Genomic DNA, 18845 nt, shown 5'->3' with positions numbered 1-18845 from the left:
CAAGGCTTTAGGCTGACGCTTAGCTAAGCACCTGGCTTAACTCGAGGTGCAGCCTTGCACCCGCGTCAAGAATACGAGATCCGGAGCTAGTCCTTAATCCTCAAGTACGAGCCTTACAATAACGACGTGTTGCAGATGCCGGCCTGGGGTTGTAATTACTGGATTAGCCGACTGAAGCGATTGAAGCGGCAGTAAATTATTTTATTGCAACATCAATACTTAACCACACCAAGGCCCACCCCGCAGCCCTCCAGCCCCCAGGGCGGGGCGGAGAGGAACTACAGCTCCCGGGAGGCCTTTTCCGGCGCGCTCCCATCGGGCCCTGCGGCAGGAAAAGCTGAGAGAGCGCTGTTGCGCCCGCCGGAACAGATCCTTCTGCCGGGGTGCGTCACTTCCGCTCGCCATCCCGCTCGCCATCCCGCTCGCCATCCCTCGCTCTGCCGCACTATGACGGACCGCTACACTATCCACAGCCAGCTCGAGCACCTGCAGTCTAAGTACATCGGCACGGGGCACGCCGACACCACCAAGTGGGAGTGGCTGGTGAACCAGCACCGGGACTCGTACTGCTCCTACATGGGCCACTTCGACCTGCTCAACTACTTCGCCATCGCCGAGAACGAGAGCAAGGCGCGCGTCCGCTTCAACCTGATGGAGAAGATGCTGCAGCCCTGCGGGCCGCCCGCCGACAAGCCCGACGAGTCCTAGGCCTCCTCCTCCATCCTCCTGTCCCGCCGCCGCCCTCGCCTGTGGTTCCCGCGAAGCACTGACGGGGGAGAAGTCTTGTAAAATGCTTGCTTCTGGACAGCGCCGGCTCCTCTGACTGTACAGTCCTTCGGATTTTTTCAAATGGACAACAATAAAGCCTGCTGGGCATTTCTAATGTTCTGTTTGGTAATCTGCTAGTAAGAGCTTTTTTGTTCCAAAAGGAATGCTGTTGCTCGGTGTTAAGCGTTTCAATACAGCCATCCGAGGTGCAAGACTCGGATACTTCATAGATAGCATTTTCCCGGCCAGGTCGATTGATGCTTGCTTACAGAACTCTGTTGTTTTGAGGAGTGAGAGAAGCAGCTTGTTGGTACTCAGAGGGTTTGATTTGTTGTTAGCATTATTGTGTGGGGTGGCTTGTGGTATAGCATAAGGCAGTTGTTCTAGTGCTTTAAAACTCCAAAATAGCTTTTCTCTAAACCCTATTTTCTTGGCTCATCTTCCTCTTTCTTGTACTTTCAAACTCTTAAAACCTTGATCCTCTCTGATCCAACTTAGATACCTTTTTTTATATTAATGCTTTCTAGTCATATACCGTTTGAATTTTTTCTATGTTACACCAAACTAGGGTATTAATATGGGGTTCAGCACTGTTAATAGGGAATAAGAACATGAGGGTTATTTGCTAGTAGTTTGAAGTAGAATGCCTCGAGGTGACACAGTTTTAGATCAGATTGCATACTGAATTGATGTTGATTCTGATTTGTCACTTAAAATAGGCTTTCTATTCACTTGCGGTAAAAATAAATTTTGAGTTGTAATGAATGGAAAGACCTCAGAGTAAAACTTAGAGATATGTTGCTTAGAGAAATAAAGTGCTCTCATTTCTGACATGAAGCATAGTAACTGTGGGTGGGGTGATTTTGCTTTGGATTTTTTTTGTTTATTTGTATTAACATTAGAGAGGAAAATCCAGTGTTTTGTGATTCTATTAAGACAAGTTTATCAATGATTTTTTTTGTAAATCCGTAATCTCAAGTCAGTACATCCCTCTTCTGAGGAATTCAAAGGTGGCATTTTTCAAACTTGGTTGCACATAGTAAGATGAGGGCATGGGTGAAGTCCTAAAGAAATTTTACTTGCAAGTTCTGTGGGGAGCTGCTTCAGTTTTCAATAATTGAGGGGGATTTGTAGAAAACTGTTTTTCAGTTTGCCTACAAGCTGATGCAGGTAATTTGAAGAGCATCGCTTCCTCACATACTAAAGAACGCAGCTAAAAGTTTTTTCCTTGAGTTCAAGCACTTACTTGTATGCAATGCAGTCTTGCAAAAATCAGACAAAAATTATATCTAAATCAAGCAAGTTTCCTGTTATGATTCCCCTTAAAAGTCTGTTCTACCAAATTTTAGAAACTTGCCTTTTCCTGTAGGAATAGGCAGCATGCTTAGTGAGAAAGGGTGGCATGGGAGAGTTCCATGGTGAAAGCTGCTTGTTCCTGTTTCTCTTGCCTTACATACACTGTGGCTACTCTGTCCAGAGAGAAAACAAGAACAGAAGCATCAATGACTTCATTGAACCCCATGACTGGTTCCATAAGTTGTCTCCTCTGCTGGCAGGCAGTTGGTGTGTGCAACAGGCGGTGGCAAAGGAGCTTGAGCCTTAGTGCTGGGCCTTGGGAAGTGGAAAAGCTGGAGTGAGGATAACAGGTGCTTTTTTAATGGTTTGAAAGCTGCAAAGTTTTATGAAGACAAGTCCTGAATCGCTTACATGGAAGGAAAAACAGAAACCATGCAATTTAATTGCTCCTGCATAAATTAGAACATTTCAAGGAAGATTTCTCTGAGTATAAACTAACAATTAGCTCTATCCGTGGATATTCTCAGTGCATTTTAAAATGTGAGCAACAAATATATGACACATAAGTAAAGATGAATCCTGTTTACAGGCCAGCTTTTCACTATAAAGGCCAAACAGCCTTCAGGGACAAGTCCAGAGTTACGTGATGAATGAACTTGCTGGTTCTGGGTATAATTGCTTGAATCCCAGTTAGGTACACACCTCTGTTTTTAGTGTGGTTGAATTGGGGTTTTAGAGTGTCTGTACTAATGATGATGAAACATTACAAACACTTTCTTAAGAAATAGAGAAAAACAAAGAAAAGTTGTAATTCCCAAAATTCAAGATAAACTTGAAGAGAACTGGGAGGTTGTTCCTGGGCTGTGGTATTTTTCCTAGATCCCAAAGCAGTTTTAAAACCAACGAAGGCAGTGAACTCTTTTACATTTTAGTATTCAAAAGGGTAAAGCCTTTTAAGAACAGTGTTAATTACTTGCCCTATTGGGATGTATCTGGTTTTTACCTCTATCCTGACTGAAGGATGAAGGGTACTGTTTGTTTTATAAATTGGCTTGATATTTGCATTATGTTCTTTTTTACGTCCAAGGAGTATGGCTTCAAATGGGCTTCATGCTGTGATATCTGGCTCATTTTCCTGAGTTTCTGTAGTTTAATTTCACATAATGTGAAGCGTGAGAAATACAGATTATTTCCAACATGATGTGCATTGTATTTGGTAGGAAGGAATTTCACCTGTTTTTGTTCTGCTAGTTAATATTGTAAATTCTTTGTAGAGTAGAACATATATGCACTTTTACTTAAAAAAAAGATATTATATATAATATTTAATGACTGTTTATCTAAAAATAAAACACTGAAGTGATGTTATCTAGGATTTATGAATACCGTGAGAAGTAACGAGATGTCAGGTGAAAGATGAAAGTTTGCTTCTGGTGCCTTAATTATAGATGATTCAAGAGAAAAAGAACCAAGCTTGAATCTTACAGAAAAAGCATGCAAAGCTTCATGCTGAGATGGTTTATTTTACTTATAAATGAGTTGCACTTAATCCAGAAAACATGACTGTAGGAGTGCATGACCACCTTAATTTTTAATTGTGTTTGTTACCATTCTTTTGGTAATGTGGCTGTCTCCTACAACAGGCAGCATAAATGAGATTTGCTAATTATTTTATAAATTGAGAAATCTTGACAGTTTACTCAATTCCTATATTTGACTTACTTTTCATTAGAAGTGATTTTTTGATTTTTTTATTTTTGCTACACCAGAGGGCAGCAAGTGATGCCGCTATCCAACTGAAGGCACAGATAACTAACAGAATTGCATGCTATCTTGCAAAGTTCCTATGGAAAAATAGGTGGATACTTAAAAATTTAGTAAAACTTTCCAAAAGGCAGAAATAGTTAGCTTTGTTCAACGGGATAGTTCTAAGGTTCAAAACATGTACCTTTTATTCACCATGTGTGAATAGAGCAGTATAGGAGTACAAAGCACTATAGATTTGAATACCTTCATCTTTTTTTATTTTCTGATCTATGAGAATGACAGCAGTACATTAGTTAACATCTGTGCAGTGAAGCAATTGCATTAGTGAGCTGTTTTCTGCAAACTTCCCTGCAGGCTGGAAAAGTGGTTTACACCCGCTCCAGAGTTTTGGGACTTTGTTAGTGAGCTGCAAACAGGCCTCCATATAAGTGTTGTTTGAAGAGCTATATTCTGCTTTCATTGCTTGTTGAAATGCTTTCCTCCTAAGACACGGGTTCTGAATCAGCTATTTGCATACAAATCTGTGAGCACTGCAAAGTTAACTGCAGCTGTCCTGGGATGACCCTGGGAAGCTGGAGTGAGCAAGGCCTTTGGCAGGCAGCTCCCCAGCGCTCCACTCTGTGATTTTATTCCCAGTATTTTGACTGCTCGTTTAATGATGAGGCTCTAAGGAAAAGAGACGAACCATATGCTCATCAAGCAAGGCACAGGAAGCAACCAGGCCTGTGGGATCTCAGCAACAGGATAAGATGACTGTCTTGGTAGAAAGTCAAGGCTGGAGGGGGCAGTGCAGGGCCACAGGCTGGCCCTGTGAGGCTTTGCTCACCTGCAGGTGAGGATTTACCAACCTGCTGAGCAGGGCACTTGAACATTCAGTCTGTTAGTCATCCAGACTTATGCAGCTTTTGCTCTCTTATCTGGAGATTCCCAGTGAATCACAGAGAGGGTTTGAGCACTCAGCGTCTCTCTGGGTCAGGCCTTCAGGTTACTTCTCATCTCTGTGGATGAAGGCTTGTACCCTGCCAGGTGCTTTGCAACCAAGGACTGTATTAAGGCATTACTTGTTGGACATGATGTATGTTTTCTAGGAAATGAGGCGGTGAGGGACAGCAGGGTGAAGGGATGACAGTGCTTAATAATTCTCAGAGAAAGAGATTTTTATCCTCCCTGCTGCCCTTATGGCAGTTAGCTGGAAGCCTTTATGTGAAGGCTTATCTTCCTGCCCCCTCTTCTCCCTCCCCTTCTCAAAGGACATTCCCAGGAAAGCTATCATCATGAACCAGGAACAGAGCATTTTTCTTGGCAAACCTAAGCAGAGAACTTCAGGCCTTGTCTACACAAAGAATATAAGGGAGGATGTGAATGCAAAGTAAAATGCCTGTTCCTGGCCATTGCTCTATGGGGGTGCTCTTTTCCTGCAATAAGATAACTTCATCTGAAGATAAGGACTCCAGAACAGGTGACTTGCAGTAAATTAACCTTGAGGACATACCAGTTACTCTGTAGCAAGTGCCTATTGCACATCCTTGCTTTAGTGTCAAGTATATGGAGTCTTTGCCTCTTTCCTTGGAGGCACTTTCCTGTCATCACTGAGGCACTGCAAGGAAAAAAACAGGGCAGAAAAAACCCCTCAGACAGCTGCCCTAAAGTAGATAACTACAGTGTGCTTCAAGTTCAAGCCCTGATTGCCCTGGCTGTAACTCCCAGGTATTTGGTGTTAGCTCTTCAGGGAACCAACTGCGGTAATTCAGGGTAAGTCTCTCTTGCTGAAGGGTAAGAGTGCCTTGGCAGGCTGGGGAGCAAAGAGTTGCAGAGAATTTACCAGAGCACTGTGACTAGGTCCCAAAACATAGGGGATGGCAGCCAAGAAAGCAGGGCAATTCTTGCTTACAGTCATCTCCTGTTTCTCCCCAGTGGGCAAGGTGAGACAATGATTCAAGAGACATGGACTTACACACCGACAAAATAATACTTCCCTTCTTGTATGTCACAGCTTCATCTGGTTGTTTCTTGGGGTGTTTGGTGGGTCATACTGTCAAATGAAAAGGGGAGAATTTCCTCAACCCTTACTGTGGGGGGGTTTACTTGACCCTTAGTGTTTTATTTGTCTGTCAGTGCCCCAGGAAAGCCGAGACCCTTGTGCCCAACCAGTCTGTCAGCGTTCCGTTATGGGGACTCTTCACTGAACAGTCTCGCTGGATTGGAGGGTGATTTGACTGCCTTTTTTAGCGAACTATGCCAGCAGCATAAAGGAGACCCCTCAGCAGGTCTTCCCACTTTATTAGAGTGTATTACCCACTGCTGGTAACTGTTAGTGCCCGGGAAGGACCACCACTAACAGTTTACAGAATAACACTTTATTAATATAAAATTGTGACAGGTTTGAAGTTTGCCAGTGATGGTATCTGACTGCAAAAACTTATTTAAAGCAATACACAGACAAGTTCTAATCCCACTAAAATATTCAGCGTGCGTACAGTTCTTACCCAATAGGCAACCTTATGGGAGGAGAAGACAGGTTCAGCCCATCGACTGATCCCAGCAGTTGCAATGGAGTCTTCCCTAGCTTTTCCCCTGCTCTTGACTTAATTTTATACTATTTCTTTATGTTTAGGTGGAGCTTGAGTGACTTTAGTCATAAATACCTTTGTTGCTGATTGGTGTAAAATTTTCTCACTTTGCTTTTAAAGATAGAGTCAAAAAAACCTAGAGCGCATGCCCAGTGGAGGGTAGTTGTACCTTGAGGTGAGTAACTTTGGGATGGAGGTGTGCATTAATATTACAATTAGGCTTTAATGAACCGATTTCATCCAAGGAGATTTCACCACAGTTATTGGCTCATCAGCAAGATATCTGCTCCTATCTCCTTTCATTTACAGGTGCTATGTGGCTTATCAGATGCAAAGTACCACTGAGTTCCCCTCCCTGCAAGGATTTCAGCAAAAGCTGGCCGTGGTGCCTCCACTCTGCTCCACCCTCCATTCCATCCCCCTGAGCAGGTGCTTACTGTTGTGTGGGGAATCATTGTGGGGCTGTCAACTGCATTCCATCCAGGGAGCAGCAGCTGCATTTTACCCTATAATTTCAGTACCATTATAACTTCTGTTAGGATGTGAATATAGCTTTTCAGTTTCCTCTAATTTTTATGCCCAGCCATCTTCCCACACATACAAAGAGTTTCTATTAGGAAAGCAGTAGCCACCAGTCACAACCAGAATGTGCTGCATTTGATGTTTGCCAGGCAAAGTGGATCTGTGGGCTGCTGTTGCCTCTGCAGGATGGAGGAGAGGTGCTGTGGGATGTTTCTGAGGTCACATGCACCCCAGTTGAACTTGCATGCTCTGCCAGCACTCAGCTTACCCCACCAAACTGTAGGCACCTACCTGAGGCACTTGAAAGCCAGTGGTGGACTCTTGAGGCCTTTGTATTAATTTGGAAGGGATTCATATGTCAAGCGACTGCTCCAGCCTTTGGTGATCCCTGCTGATTGATTTGCCAGCTGCTGAGCTACCACGGGGCATGTAGGATGAATCAAAGGAGTAGCTTAGTTTTCTTCAGTTTTCTGCTTGGTTTGGAGACTATCCTCATGTAATTCCATGGCTCAGTTAGCAGGGTAGGGGTTTTTATGTTACCTGCCAGGATTTAATCAGAGATAAGTCATGTCCCACCCGTGTTAGTGCACAGGGGGATTAAAGGGAAGGGACTGTTGCTGCGGCAGTAAAGAAGACAACATTGTATCTGAATTCCCAGGGAACAAAGTGCCACTATTCCCCCTCAAACGGGAAACTAATGAATTCCAGACCTCTCCCTAACCTCCTTCATGTCTCACTTTTATTCACTGCATCCCTGATGTCAGCAGGACTCAGTGAGAGCTCAGTGCTGAATTTGGCTGTTGGCCTTGGCGTAGCTTCAGTGCAGACCACTGCTTCCCCCTCCTTACTCTGTTTTCTGTCTGTCCTTTCCACTGCAAACAGATAGCTACACTGTGACACACCACACACAACAAGCACTGCTACTGCTTGACATCGCAGCCACTCAACACTTCTTCCTGGTGGTGATACCTCAGTTTCCTTCTTTTGATGATGTCTGAAGAAAAAAAACCAATCTTTGGCAAAGCTAGACTATGAATTATTAGACTATGAATAACTGCTCTGCTTTGGGCTGCCAGTGAGCAACTGGCTTGTGTCAACTGCCCAGTGGAATAATTTGGAGAAGGCTGCAGCTCCAAGTTAGTTCTATGTATATGTATTTTGAGATGCTAATCCAGACTGGAGACCTTCCAAAATTGAATTCTTCCCTGCAGTTGCTGTGGCTAGAGTAAACAGTAAAATGGAGTTTTGCAAAATGAAGCAAAAGTGGAGTTTTTAAAAGCAGTCTAGATGGGGAGCAGCAACTCTCAGCAGCTTTTGTGGTGTCTGTCCCATTCCAGGTGGTGTCAAACCCACATTGTGAGTTTGGTCACTGGTGTGATGTGCTGCAGCCCACAGTCACCTGCTGAAGCACTGCATCCCACCTGAACCTTCCTTTCTCACTGCACCAGGCAGCTGGTGACTTTCTCAGCATCAGAGAGTGCAGCTGCAAGAGGAGGAAGACCAGGTGCTCTGTCAGCTTTGTGCCCAAATCAGGATGCAGAGGGCTGGCTTCTTTTGGGGGAGTCAGCTGGATGAACAGTGTACAGCTCTAATTGCCTTTTGTGCTTGTGTTGCCCCTGGAGATCATTCCAAATCCAGCAGTCAGCTCTGTAGGAACACAGTTTGTACTCCATACCAGGATCAGTATCTATAGCATCATGCAACATCTGCTTGCATGTAAGCCAGTTCTGCAGGGCTCTGTCATTTCCTGGATCTCAGGAGCATCCTTCAGCCCTGATTCATTTGCCCACATCTTCCAGCTTCTCCAGTAAGGGAAGCACAGTTCTACAGAGTCATCTCTTTCCCCACATGCTGCTGGTAGGTGGGATGCCACATGGGAAAGACATTCTGTTTCTGGGAATTGGTCAGAAGGTATCAACAAGGAAATGACTCAAGCTGATTAGGTGGAAGGAAATTTTTTTACCTTGGCATGGATTTTCTGGAGCAGGGAGGGGGAGGGGCACTATGAGAAGGAGAGGAGTGGTGAGGACAAGGCCCTTTTTAGCCCTGGGCATCAGGCAATGGAGACAGTCTATATGGTATAATGGAAGACTGGCTGCACGGTCCAGCCCGTGTCCCATGTGGTGGCTGGATCCAACCCTTCTCCTACCTTCCAAAAAACCATATCCAAATTGCTCTTTAAAACTGTATATGTTTTATTATTTTCTCTCTCATGGCATAGGAACAGAGAGCTTTGGGGCTTTTAGGAACAGGAAAGATAAAAAAGTCTCATGATGAGCTGTCCCTTTGTGTGTGCAAGCAAAGATAAAAAGTCTCATGATGAGCTGTCACTTCGTGTGTGCATCTGTGTGTGTATATACGTGTATTATACATAGACTGGGTCAGAAGTTGGATAATGTGTTTTCAAGTGCTATTCCTTCCAAGTATCATCTTGGCACACTCCAGATAGCTATTTCACTTTCAAACTAAAGGAAGACTGATTAATCTTGAAAATCTGTCTTCTAGATACTATGAAGTTGTGGCTTATGAAAATACAGTCTTCCAAAGGATTCTGCTTTGCATATGATTTCATATTGCAGGGATGTTTTGTGGATGTGCAGAGTCTACAAACCTTACTGTCATGTAAGAACACTGCAACTGCTTGTAAGATGTGCCAGAAACAAATACATGCCAGAAAAAACCCTCAGAAATTATAGTAGTCAGCAGCACAGATAACACAAGAGCTTGAGCACTCTGAAGCAACAGCAGCTCTTGTCCTTCCATTTTTACCTTACTTTTCAAGCTAGTTGATTTAATGTAATGATGTTGTATCTCCTGGGAAGGCCTCTCCCTGTTGTGATTTCCTCTTTGTTGCTATGTGTACCTGGAGGAGGACACTGTGATGCCCATGTCTGCTTATTTTCAGCTTCAAATTCCTCAAAATATTTTTTTGTTATGGTACTTTCAAAAGACTTGACAGTGGTTAGAGCCTGAGTGAGATGGCCAACTCTTGGGCTTTTTCCCTGTTTCTTCATGCTCTTCCACAACTATTTATAGAGTCATCCCATGACCCAGAGTGTCATTATGATGGTACTGGTTTTGATTTGTGTGTGCTCACTGCCATTACTGAGAAGAGAGAAAAAACTGCTTAAAATAGCAAGATTAAGTTCTTTGGGTAGTGGGTTATGTGACCTTTGAGCTATTGGTTCAACATGTGTCTTTCCTTATTCAAACAGATCCTGCTTCATATTACCCAGTTGCTCAGGAACTCATTTACCAGCGGGATGGGTTTTCATGGACAGAGGTGTGACGAGCTGGGCTGCCACTGGTTGCAGTGGCATTACTGAGTGTGTTTCAAGACAACAGCAGCTGGAAACCCCGTTCCCCACTGCTGGAGCAGAGTGCCTGGCAAAGGGAGGCTGGTGCACACAGAAGGGGCTCCCACAGCCTCTGACTTGCTGTCAGTACAGTCTTGGAAGGGAAAAGTAGCAAGGGCAGGCTGTGCTGAGCTCCCTCTCCCATTCCCTGCCCTTCTTACATGAGCAAGGTGCAGGAAGAGTCACTCTGGCTGCCCTTCTCCTTCTCCTGGTTCCTCTTGGCTGTTGGCACACCCTGGGAAGAGGAAGCTGTGGTGCGAGGAAGACTTGGTTCAGAGGCTGACAGCAGACCGGGCTAGACCAGGCAGTGGGAAGAGGTGTGAGGAGAAGCACAGGAGAGAAGAGGCCCAGGCTAACAGTCCAGGTTGAGATGTTCAGCCATCCATTTGAACACTTCATCCTGCTGCCCACACCTGACACTCTGCTTTGGCCTCCACGCTTCAATTACCTATGTCTTTGCTGAACAGCACCTAAGGGAGGAAGTCGGTGATGCAGACTTTGCTGAGAAGCCAGGGACCTCATGTCAGCAACTTCTGCTGCTGTCTGCACCTGTCCCTGTGCACAGAAAAGAGAAGAATTGGTTGGCCATGAGCAACGCAAAACTTCAAGGCTCTGGGCTCTTGCCAGAGGAGCAGCCACTGTCCTCAGAGAAACTTTAACATTTCGACATGTATTTTTGTTCACTTCAATGAAATGAAAAAATAAAATACTGAAAGGTTTTGTGTAATAAGGTAGTCCAAACTGTTTTGGTTAGGGATAGTTGAAACATAAAGTTTATTTTATAGCATGACAGTTTATATAAAGTGAAGAAAATGGAATCCAGCATAATAAAACTACTTGAAATAAAACACTATGATGCCTTTCAAAACTGTTTTGTGGAAACTTTGTTGAAGATCAGTGCCTTATCCTGAAATATTTACTGTAGTTCTGGCATTTTTATACTTGAATAGTATTGTCTTGACAACTTTTCAGTTCTAACTTGACTTCTGTCATTGTCTCTCCCTGAGCTTTAACCATTCACCAGAAGGTGGAGCTTAAGGTATTGCCAATGAACTAGAACTGAACTCAAAGTCCTTTGGATTGGAGGGCTTGAAATGTGTATTCTCTCCTCCCTGTTTTGCAGAGGAAATCCTGGATCATCATGACAGCTCCCCAGGCCATAATACCTCAAACTCAAGAGTCTTAGTGGTCCCAGCCTGTCTGGTATCAGCACAATCTAATTGCGCCAAAATATCATCACCTAAGTAACACCAAAGTCCAGAATCCTTGTACCAAAAGCAAGAATCATTGTGCCCCTGGAGATGCTATTGACTTTTTTTGTGATTACTGTGAAACTAATGAGTGGGAGAGAGATGGGCATTCACTTCATGTTTCTGCCCCAGTCCCAGCAGACACTGCTGTCACAGAATGATAGAATGGTTTGGATTGGAAGGGTCCCTAAAGATCAAATAGTTCCAGCTCCCGTGCCACAGGGACACATTCCACCAGACCAGGTTTCTCAAAGCCCCATCCAACCTGGCCTTGACTTGTGTACCCATGGGCCAAAAGCTGGTCAGCTTGATTCCTATGTGGTGGGTCACAATGCTGGGCTCCATGCACCTCTTGGCAATCAGGCTCATGCAAGTTCTCAGGGAAGGCTCTCTCTGGCACCTAAACCTCTGTGGCCTTGCAGTGGAGAGTGCTCCTGTATTGAGGTCTTAATTTGTCAACCACAATCATTTCACTGCTGTAGCAGGAAGCTTTTGGATAACATAGACCCAAACCCCACAGTGCCTGAGGGATGTGTCTCAGATATTGAACCTGAATCAGTTCTCTATGATGCTGTGACAGAGCAGCAGGGGTGCACGAGGTTGTCTGCAGTGACCCATGTTACCAGGATGCTGCATGAAAATGGGCTGCATGAAAAGGAGCACTCTCCGGGCTTTCTTCTTAAATACACGAGTTGCTTAGGTCCAGTCTGGGTCATGTTTAAGTAGATAACTGAAAGCTGACTAGATTTGGTTAGCTGCTTTATGGGTGTGCTCAGGATTAAGACCCCATACTGAACAGTGCTTGACTAAAAATTTAGCATCTGCCTTGGCTTTTCTCTGCTGTAGTTTGGAGGAAAGATAGCTGCCATCTCTGCATGATGCATGGAGTGTTTGATTCAGAGCAGCCCTCCTTCATACTTTTATGGGCCAGTTTGGGTTCAGTTACCTTTTGGTGGAAGTCCACGTAGATAATTTTCCTGGAGGATGTGGGTGGGATGAGATGCTGACACCTTGCCCACAAGTGAGCTTTCTGCTGAAACTGACCACAGCAGCTGCTCTCAGAGTGGCAGCTCACATCACAGCCCCAGAAATGTCTTTTTGGAAACACACCGAAGTTTCACCTAGATCACTGCCCTGTCTTTGGGGATGGCCAAAGAGGGAAGAGGATAAGAATAGAGCAAATATACAGCAATTGTTCCCTATGGTACTCCTCTGATCTGCAGTGATTTCCAACTGAGGGATTCATTAAGCTAGAAATGATACCTTTCTGTTTTATTTGGATCAGTTCTAGTGGGCAGTCTTCCTAGCCACTGTTTGTCCTAAGGCTAAATTCCCACCACCCGAACTTAGAGACATTTAGAAAAACATTTTGCTGTAATCGACCCATTGGAAATCACTTTGGTGTTGAATACAACAGATTCCTTTGGTTAGCCATCTAGGTGCTGGCAACACCGACTAGTGAAGATCCAGTTCTTTCAGTTTTACACCATTTCAGTGAATGGTGCAAAACCATTTGCTCAAGATAGCAAAACCCAAGAGGGGTGGCCAAAATCTTGACCTATAGAATCTGAATGAGTAATTCAGTGTTCATGAAAAAGAAATGAAAAATAAATTTCTGACCATTTTATTTCAAAACAGTAGCCTTATCTCTATTTCAATTATGTGTTATTTCAATTTATTAACAGTGAAGATAAGTACCAATGTGTATTAAAAACATTCCTTTCTTTTATATCCTGAAGAACAATCAGTAGGCTCATAGCAATATTGGCACCTAGCAGAAGTTAACCACAAATAAGAGTGAGTTAAAACCCACTTGCTCAGGAAGTTTTTGAGACAAATTTGAAACACAGTGTTCCTGTCTGGCAGCAGAGAACAAATTAAGCATTTTTCTTAGCTCTTAAAATGCATTTAAATGTCAGCAATCTCATGGGGTAAATTGGTTTCTGAAAAGAATTTACATCAAAATAATCTTTGTACCCACTTCCCCAGAAAAGTTGATTGTCTTTTATTTTCATAACCTCTGTGCCAAATATCCCAAGTATGAGGAAATACTGAATCCTGCATTCTACTTGCAACAGCAGTTTTCCTTCAGGCAGCCTCTTTTTCTCCCAGAAAATTGATGGCTGTTCCCCTTGCAGTATAGCTTGGATGGGGTGCTGCCACCCAGCTTAGCCCTGACTCTGAGGCACACCAGCTATAGACCTTGTTCATTCTGGTACTGCCAGAGTCCAACAGAGGTGGAGGTCTAGTTCTTCTGTGTGTTATACAACAGGAGAAAAGAGATGAACCCTTCCAAGAAGTATCTACAGGCAGAAAAGGAGAAGACATACAAGAGCAAGGCACCAGAGACTGCAGAGAAATAACCACGATGTGGTGAAGTTTTTTCAAAGGTGAGTGCCTGCAGAGATAATCTAGATTACCTGGAAGAATAAATGCAAAGAGAATTAGTAAAGTCTTATCTCCATCTTCTTTATGGGTGTTCTCATTCAAAGTCAAGATGACCTGCCTGATGCTATTAAGCCAGTTTCACTCCACAATTTTAATGAATTCCAATGAATTTGTCTCAGTTTCTCAAGGTAGACAGGTCATGGCACAATTACCTTTTTCACAATGGGGCTAGAGGAAGGAAAGACAGAAGGAAGAGAAGCTATTCTGCTTAGACAGGATCAGAAATAAGAGAACTGAGTACCTCGTTAAAGAGATGAGGCTTGAGCAGACACCAGCCCTTCCCAGCAATTTATCACTTGCAGAAAGCCTACGTGGGAGAAAGCAAGGCAAAGGCTGAAGGATGACAGAGGCTAAGAGTCACATAGGGAAGGTCTGAAAGGCGGAAAGAGAAGCCTTTGATGAGGTGGAGCCAGTGGGTGATAGGAAGCAAGAGGGCAAAAACAGAGAGTTAAGAAAATGATTGGGAGTAACGCTCCAAAGGGAGTGGGTGCAAGAGCGAAGATAACTGAAAAGGAGGAGGGCTGTGAAATGATGTGAGAAGAAATGACAGATTTTTAGAGAGGGTGAGGAAGATGAAGAAAGCTGAGACATAGAAACTGTCATATCCAGAGGAGAGAGTAAGTGAAAGATGATATCCAGGAAAAGGGCCAAAGGGACTTAGAGGAAGCTGGTATTGACCATTCAAACAGAGAGAGCAGTGTTAAAGCAGGCATCAACATCGCAGTCAAACAGACCAACAAGGGAGCAGTTCATGGCCAAAGCAAGATCCATGTGGCTATGAAACATAGACCACAGCTGCAGGGCAAATCAATGGAAGAAAATGCCAGGAAATCAAATGGGCACCATTGTGGAGGTGAGAGTTAGTGAGGATGTTGGAAGGTAATGTTGTGAGGGAAAGGTAAAGTCCAAGGGAGGTCATCCAAGAGTTATCATGGGACAGCAATGTCAGGATGGGGCAGGAAGAGGAGTTGGATGAAGTGGTGATGGTGGGAAGAGGGTGAGTAAGAGCAAGGAGGTTTGGAATTATTAATAATGAGAAGAGAAGCCCAGCAGACTCCTTCCACTTTTTCTCCCTGGTTTGCTAAGAAAGATGTGGTAAAGAAAAGGAAGGAATAAGAGAACCACAAGGATGAAGAAATGGTGAGATGCTATCTGAGGATCGGGGTGAAAATTAATAAAAAAAAAGGAAATATGGTTAGGCAAAGGAAAACTAAGGGATGGCAAAGCAACAGTGCTGGAGAGGACAGGGAGGTGGGTGCAGTTGGAGAAGACCTTTTGAAAATGCTACTTGGACTCCAGGATGCTTGCAATTCTGAACAGAAAGGGAAGGAAATGCAGGACCCTGAGACTCAGAGGTGCCTTCTGCAGTCACAGTGTGCTCACACCATTACTAGCTCTTCCTCTGACAGACTGAGTTCCCTCTCCCTTTGTGGCACCCGGATGTCAAAAGTTCATAATCCACAGTCCCATGCCAAACAAAGAAAGGTACCTTGTCCCTGAAGCAGAGAAAAACTCATCAATGCAAAGCTGAATGATAGAATAGCCTGCATGACAAATACCAGAGAAGAGCTTTGCCAGGATGGGCCTATAGTGTGTTTCCAAACTGGTTCTTCATGTATGCAGTTGTCATGTGCTGGAAAAATCTTTCTTTTGAGGCAACAGCAACACAGCTGTGCCCCTCACAGCATGGTTTTGTCATGTTCAGCGAAGCATCCTTCTTGTGCCCAGGTCACAGGCAGAGCTGGACCGTGTCAGTAGCATCTTCCAGCCCCATCCAGCAACCCCAGCTGTGCCCAGGCGACATGCTTCCTTCTGAGCTGCCCCCTGGGAGATCAGCAAGGCAACACTGTGCCACTTTGAGGCCATCTGTCTGAGGGAAATCTTCAGGCGACAAGTTTTAAGAGCCAAATATCAGCAGCGCCTGCTGCCGAGCACAGTAGCAAGAACAGCCTGCTCTTGTAGGGTGGCAGCTAGGGCCGAGGCGTGGATCTGTCCTTCCTCACGGCCCTGGTGACAGGAAGACCATTCATGAAGAAATTAGGCAAAATCCTTCAATGTTTTGAGGATTGGCTTGTGCAATGGCAGTATTGTTTCCAGTTGCCAGGATGACATGAAGATTTAGGCAATGGAGCTGCTTGGCAGGAGGGCTCTTTCTGAAGAGGAAGGGGAAGCACAAACATCTCAGTGCTGCAGGAGACCTACTTGAAGTGTGTGAGGAACCAGCAGGGCTCCAGCTAATTCCTGTATGCAAAACGAGCAGGAGGGAGGAGGCCTTGGCCAGGATTCCTCTTTAAAGATATCCTTAAATAGCCTGTGTTGTGCCTGGGCCAGAGTGTTTAATGAGTCTCAGTGATACTTTGCCTTTATGCTCATCATGCAGGATTTTTTTTCTCTTTAAGAAACCTTGCCTTGCAAATATATGTATATATATTAAAAATGTCATTTTTTGGGGGGGAATATTTTTTATGAAGATTTCTTGACCTCAAGAAGGTTCATTTATTCTTCTTCTCTACTTAATTAATGAAAATTCATGTCTGTCCCACAGATCTGCAACCACAAATAACTCCAAATATTTTAAGTCTACAAGAGTCACCCTAAAGGTTGAAAATATTTTCTTCTTCTTCCAAATGTCAGTAGATACACATACAGTTAATTCCAGATATTAAATACCACATGTTCAAAGTCTCTAACTCTGTAGATCACCGTCTTCACTTTATCATGTTTTCAGGGTACTGTTACTGAGGGTTAATGTGACCTCAGTGATGTGACTGACAGTAAATTCATAGGGTCATGCTGTGTAGCAACTGGAAGAATTAGTCTTGACTAGTGAGATGCCTCTCTGCCTTGTAGCTGTCAAAATAAAACACTAGTTTGAAACTCATTGCACTGGGTGCCTGCCAGAAAATGCAACACAATGCAGTTTATTTGAATTCCAAGTGTCCTGAGTAGGGCTGAAGCTGGAGTAAACAATATCCCTAAAAAAACACTGTGAGAGCAAATCAGTTGCAGTCATTAAGGAAACAGTAAGACCTAGTCATTGATCAATCCTAAGTTTTTCTTGCCAAAGAGAACCATAACAATAGCCTGCTCTTTAAACAGAAGGACCTCAGAGAAGGAATATGCTCTACTGCTGTAAAAACACAGTTGCCTTCTCACTCCTGAGTTTCCAGGAACGTGAGTTTATAGCCGTGACTACCGGGAACGGGTTGTCACTTGCTCTTCGTGGAGGAGCAGGGGGAGTGTTAGGGAAAGCAGGCTTGGACAACTCTCTAAATCAGTGGCGTTTATATGGGTCCAGCAGACAATTATTGGAGTTGGGAGATAAATCCTCTGAGGCTCTCAAATTCACAAAGCAGACCATATCCTCTCACCATCCTGAGAGTGCTAAGCCTAGTGAGACCCCTTTCCTCACAGGATCAGAGCTCCCTGTCCCCATCTCCATCCCAGTCACCATCCCTGGGCTGGCAACATGGAAATGTCCCTGCAGTCACTGCTCTGAGCTGCTGGCCATGGTGTCATCAGGCAAAGAGGAGCAGCCCCTCCCAGGCTGAGCCCTCAACACTCCTGAATTCTATCAGAGTTCTGTAGCTCCTGCTGTAGGAGTTAAGGAGAGGAGGGTAAAAATGGAAGTCTAGAAGTCCTAAACTCTCAATCACATAGCCAGGCTGTGCTTTAGGGTGTCTCTGCAACTTAGATGGCCTCTACCCCTTGGAGTTGTGATGAAAAGGTTTATTTTGGGGAAAAATGCCATAGGTCAGGGTTTTGTGTAGAGCTCCGAACTCCTCCAAATTCAACTCCTCCAAACTCCTCTCTGCTTGAGGCTTTTTCCAGTGCCATGTCTCAAACTTACCACCAGCTGCAATGTGGATGCACAAGAGCAATGCAGAAACTGCAGCTTAGAATCAGTCTATATGCCTTTCCAGTTCAGTGCTTTTCCACTGTGGGGGCAGTAGAGAGGGATGAATCATTTTTTCCTGTTGTAGCAGCAGCCACAATCGTGTTTAATTTGGAAGAACCCATGGTAAGGGTGACCAAGCTGATACACCTTTTATTAGACTTCTGCTTGTCATGACAAAACTTTCAGGACTCAACACTTCATTGTGCTGACTGAGCTTTAGCAGTTGAAACGGTCTTGAACCAGGACAGCCAGTGTTTCAGCTCTGATGGTGCCCATCATCAAAGTTTGTGTCAATTAGTCTCTGTCCTGACAGTTCCTGGGGTGTGAACTTTGATGTCCAGGCATTACACTGGCAGAGATCCCATACTGCTGGGCACTGTGTGTTTCAGGCAGTCAATGGCACCCAGGTTTGACATGCTTCAGGGCTTTCTTCATTTACCCACCTTGCTTTTCATTAGGTTGTCATTCCCAAATCTGGACTCAGGTTTTGAGACACTGTTCAGGAACACAGGGAACATGTTCTTCAGGCTTTAAATGTGAATTCTGCAGAGACTTTCATAAGTAGCACTTATATTCTGCTATTTTATTGCTGGCTAGTTGCAGTGTTGAAAGGTGTCTGGCGAGGCAGCAATGGCTGAATTGTAACAACTCAGTTTCATCATGAGATGAGGAACAGGGGATCATGACATGGCATTCTTACACTCACTGTTCTGACAAAATCACATTGTAGAATAACACAGCTATGTCCACATGTATAAACACTCAAAGGAAATAATAATTTGGTCTAGAAGCTGAAGCTGTTTAATGGAAAGGAGCAGAAATCTCTTACTGCCATCCTGTATTGGGTGCACATGACAAGGTTTTGGGAGTGGAAGAGCTACAGGGGTGGTTTCTGTGAGAAGCAGCTAGAAGTTCTCTGTCTGGTAGAATCAATGCCAGCCAGATCCAAAAGGGATCTGCCACAGTCTAA

General features: G+C 44.2%; 1 protein-coding gene across 1 annotated transcript; it reads left to right on the top strand.

Moving 5' to 3' along the window:
* The first annotated feature begins 400 nt into the window (after nt 1-400).
* On the top strand, nt 401-1614 carry SF3B5 (splicing factor 3b subunit 5). The gene has a single exon (XM_027742259.2). It carries the CDS (start codon nt 448-450, stop codon nt 706-708), a length of 261 nt encoding a protein of 86 aa, XP_027598060.1. The 5' UTR covers nt 401-447; the 3' UTR covers nt 709-1614.
* Nucleotides 1615-18845: the final 17231 nt, after the last annotated feature.

This window comes from Pipra filicauda, unplaced genomic scaffold, assembly GCF_003945595.2.
Source record: "Pipra filicauda isolate LSUMZ 115617 unplaced genomic scaffold, ASM394559v2 scaffold277_size1012519_pilon, whole genome shotgun sequence".
Classification (NCBI taxonomy): domain Eukaryota; kingdom Metazoa; phylum Chordata; class Aves; order Passeriformes; family Pipridae; genus Pipra; species Pipra filicauda.
This window is presented reverse-complemented; position numbering and strand designations above follow the sequence as displayed.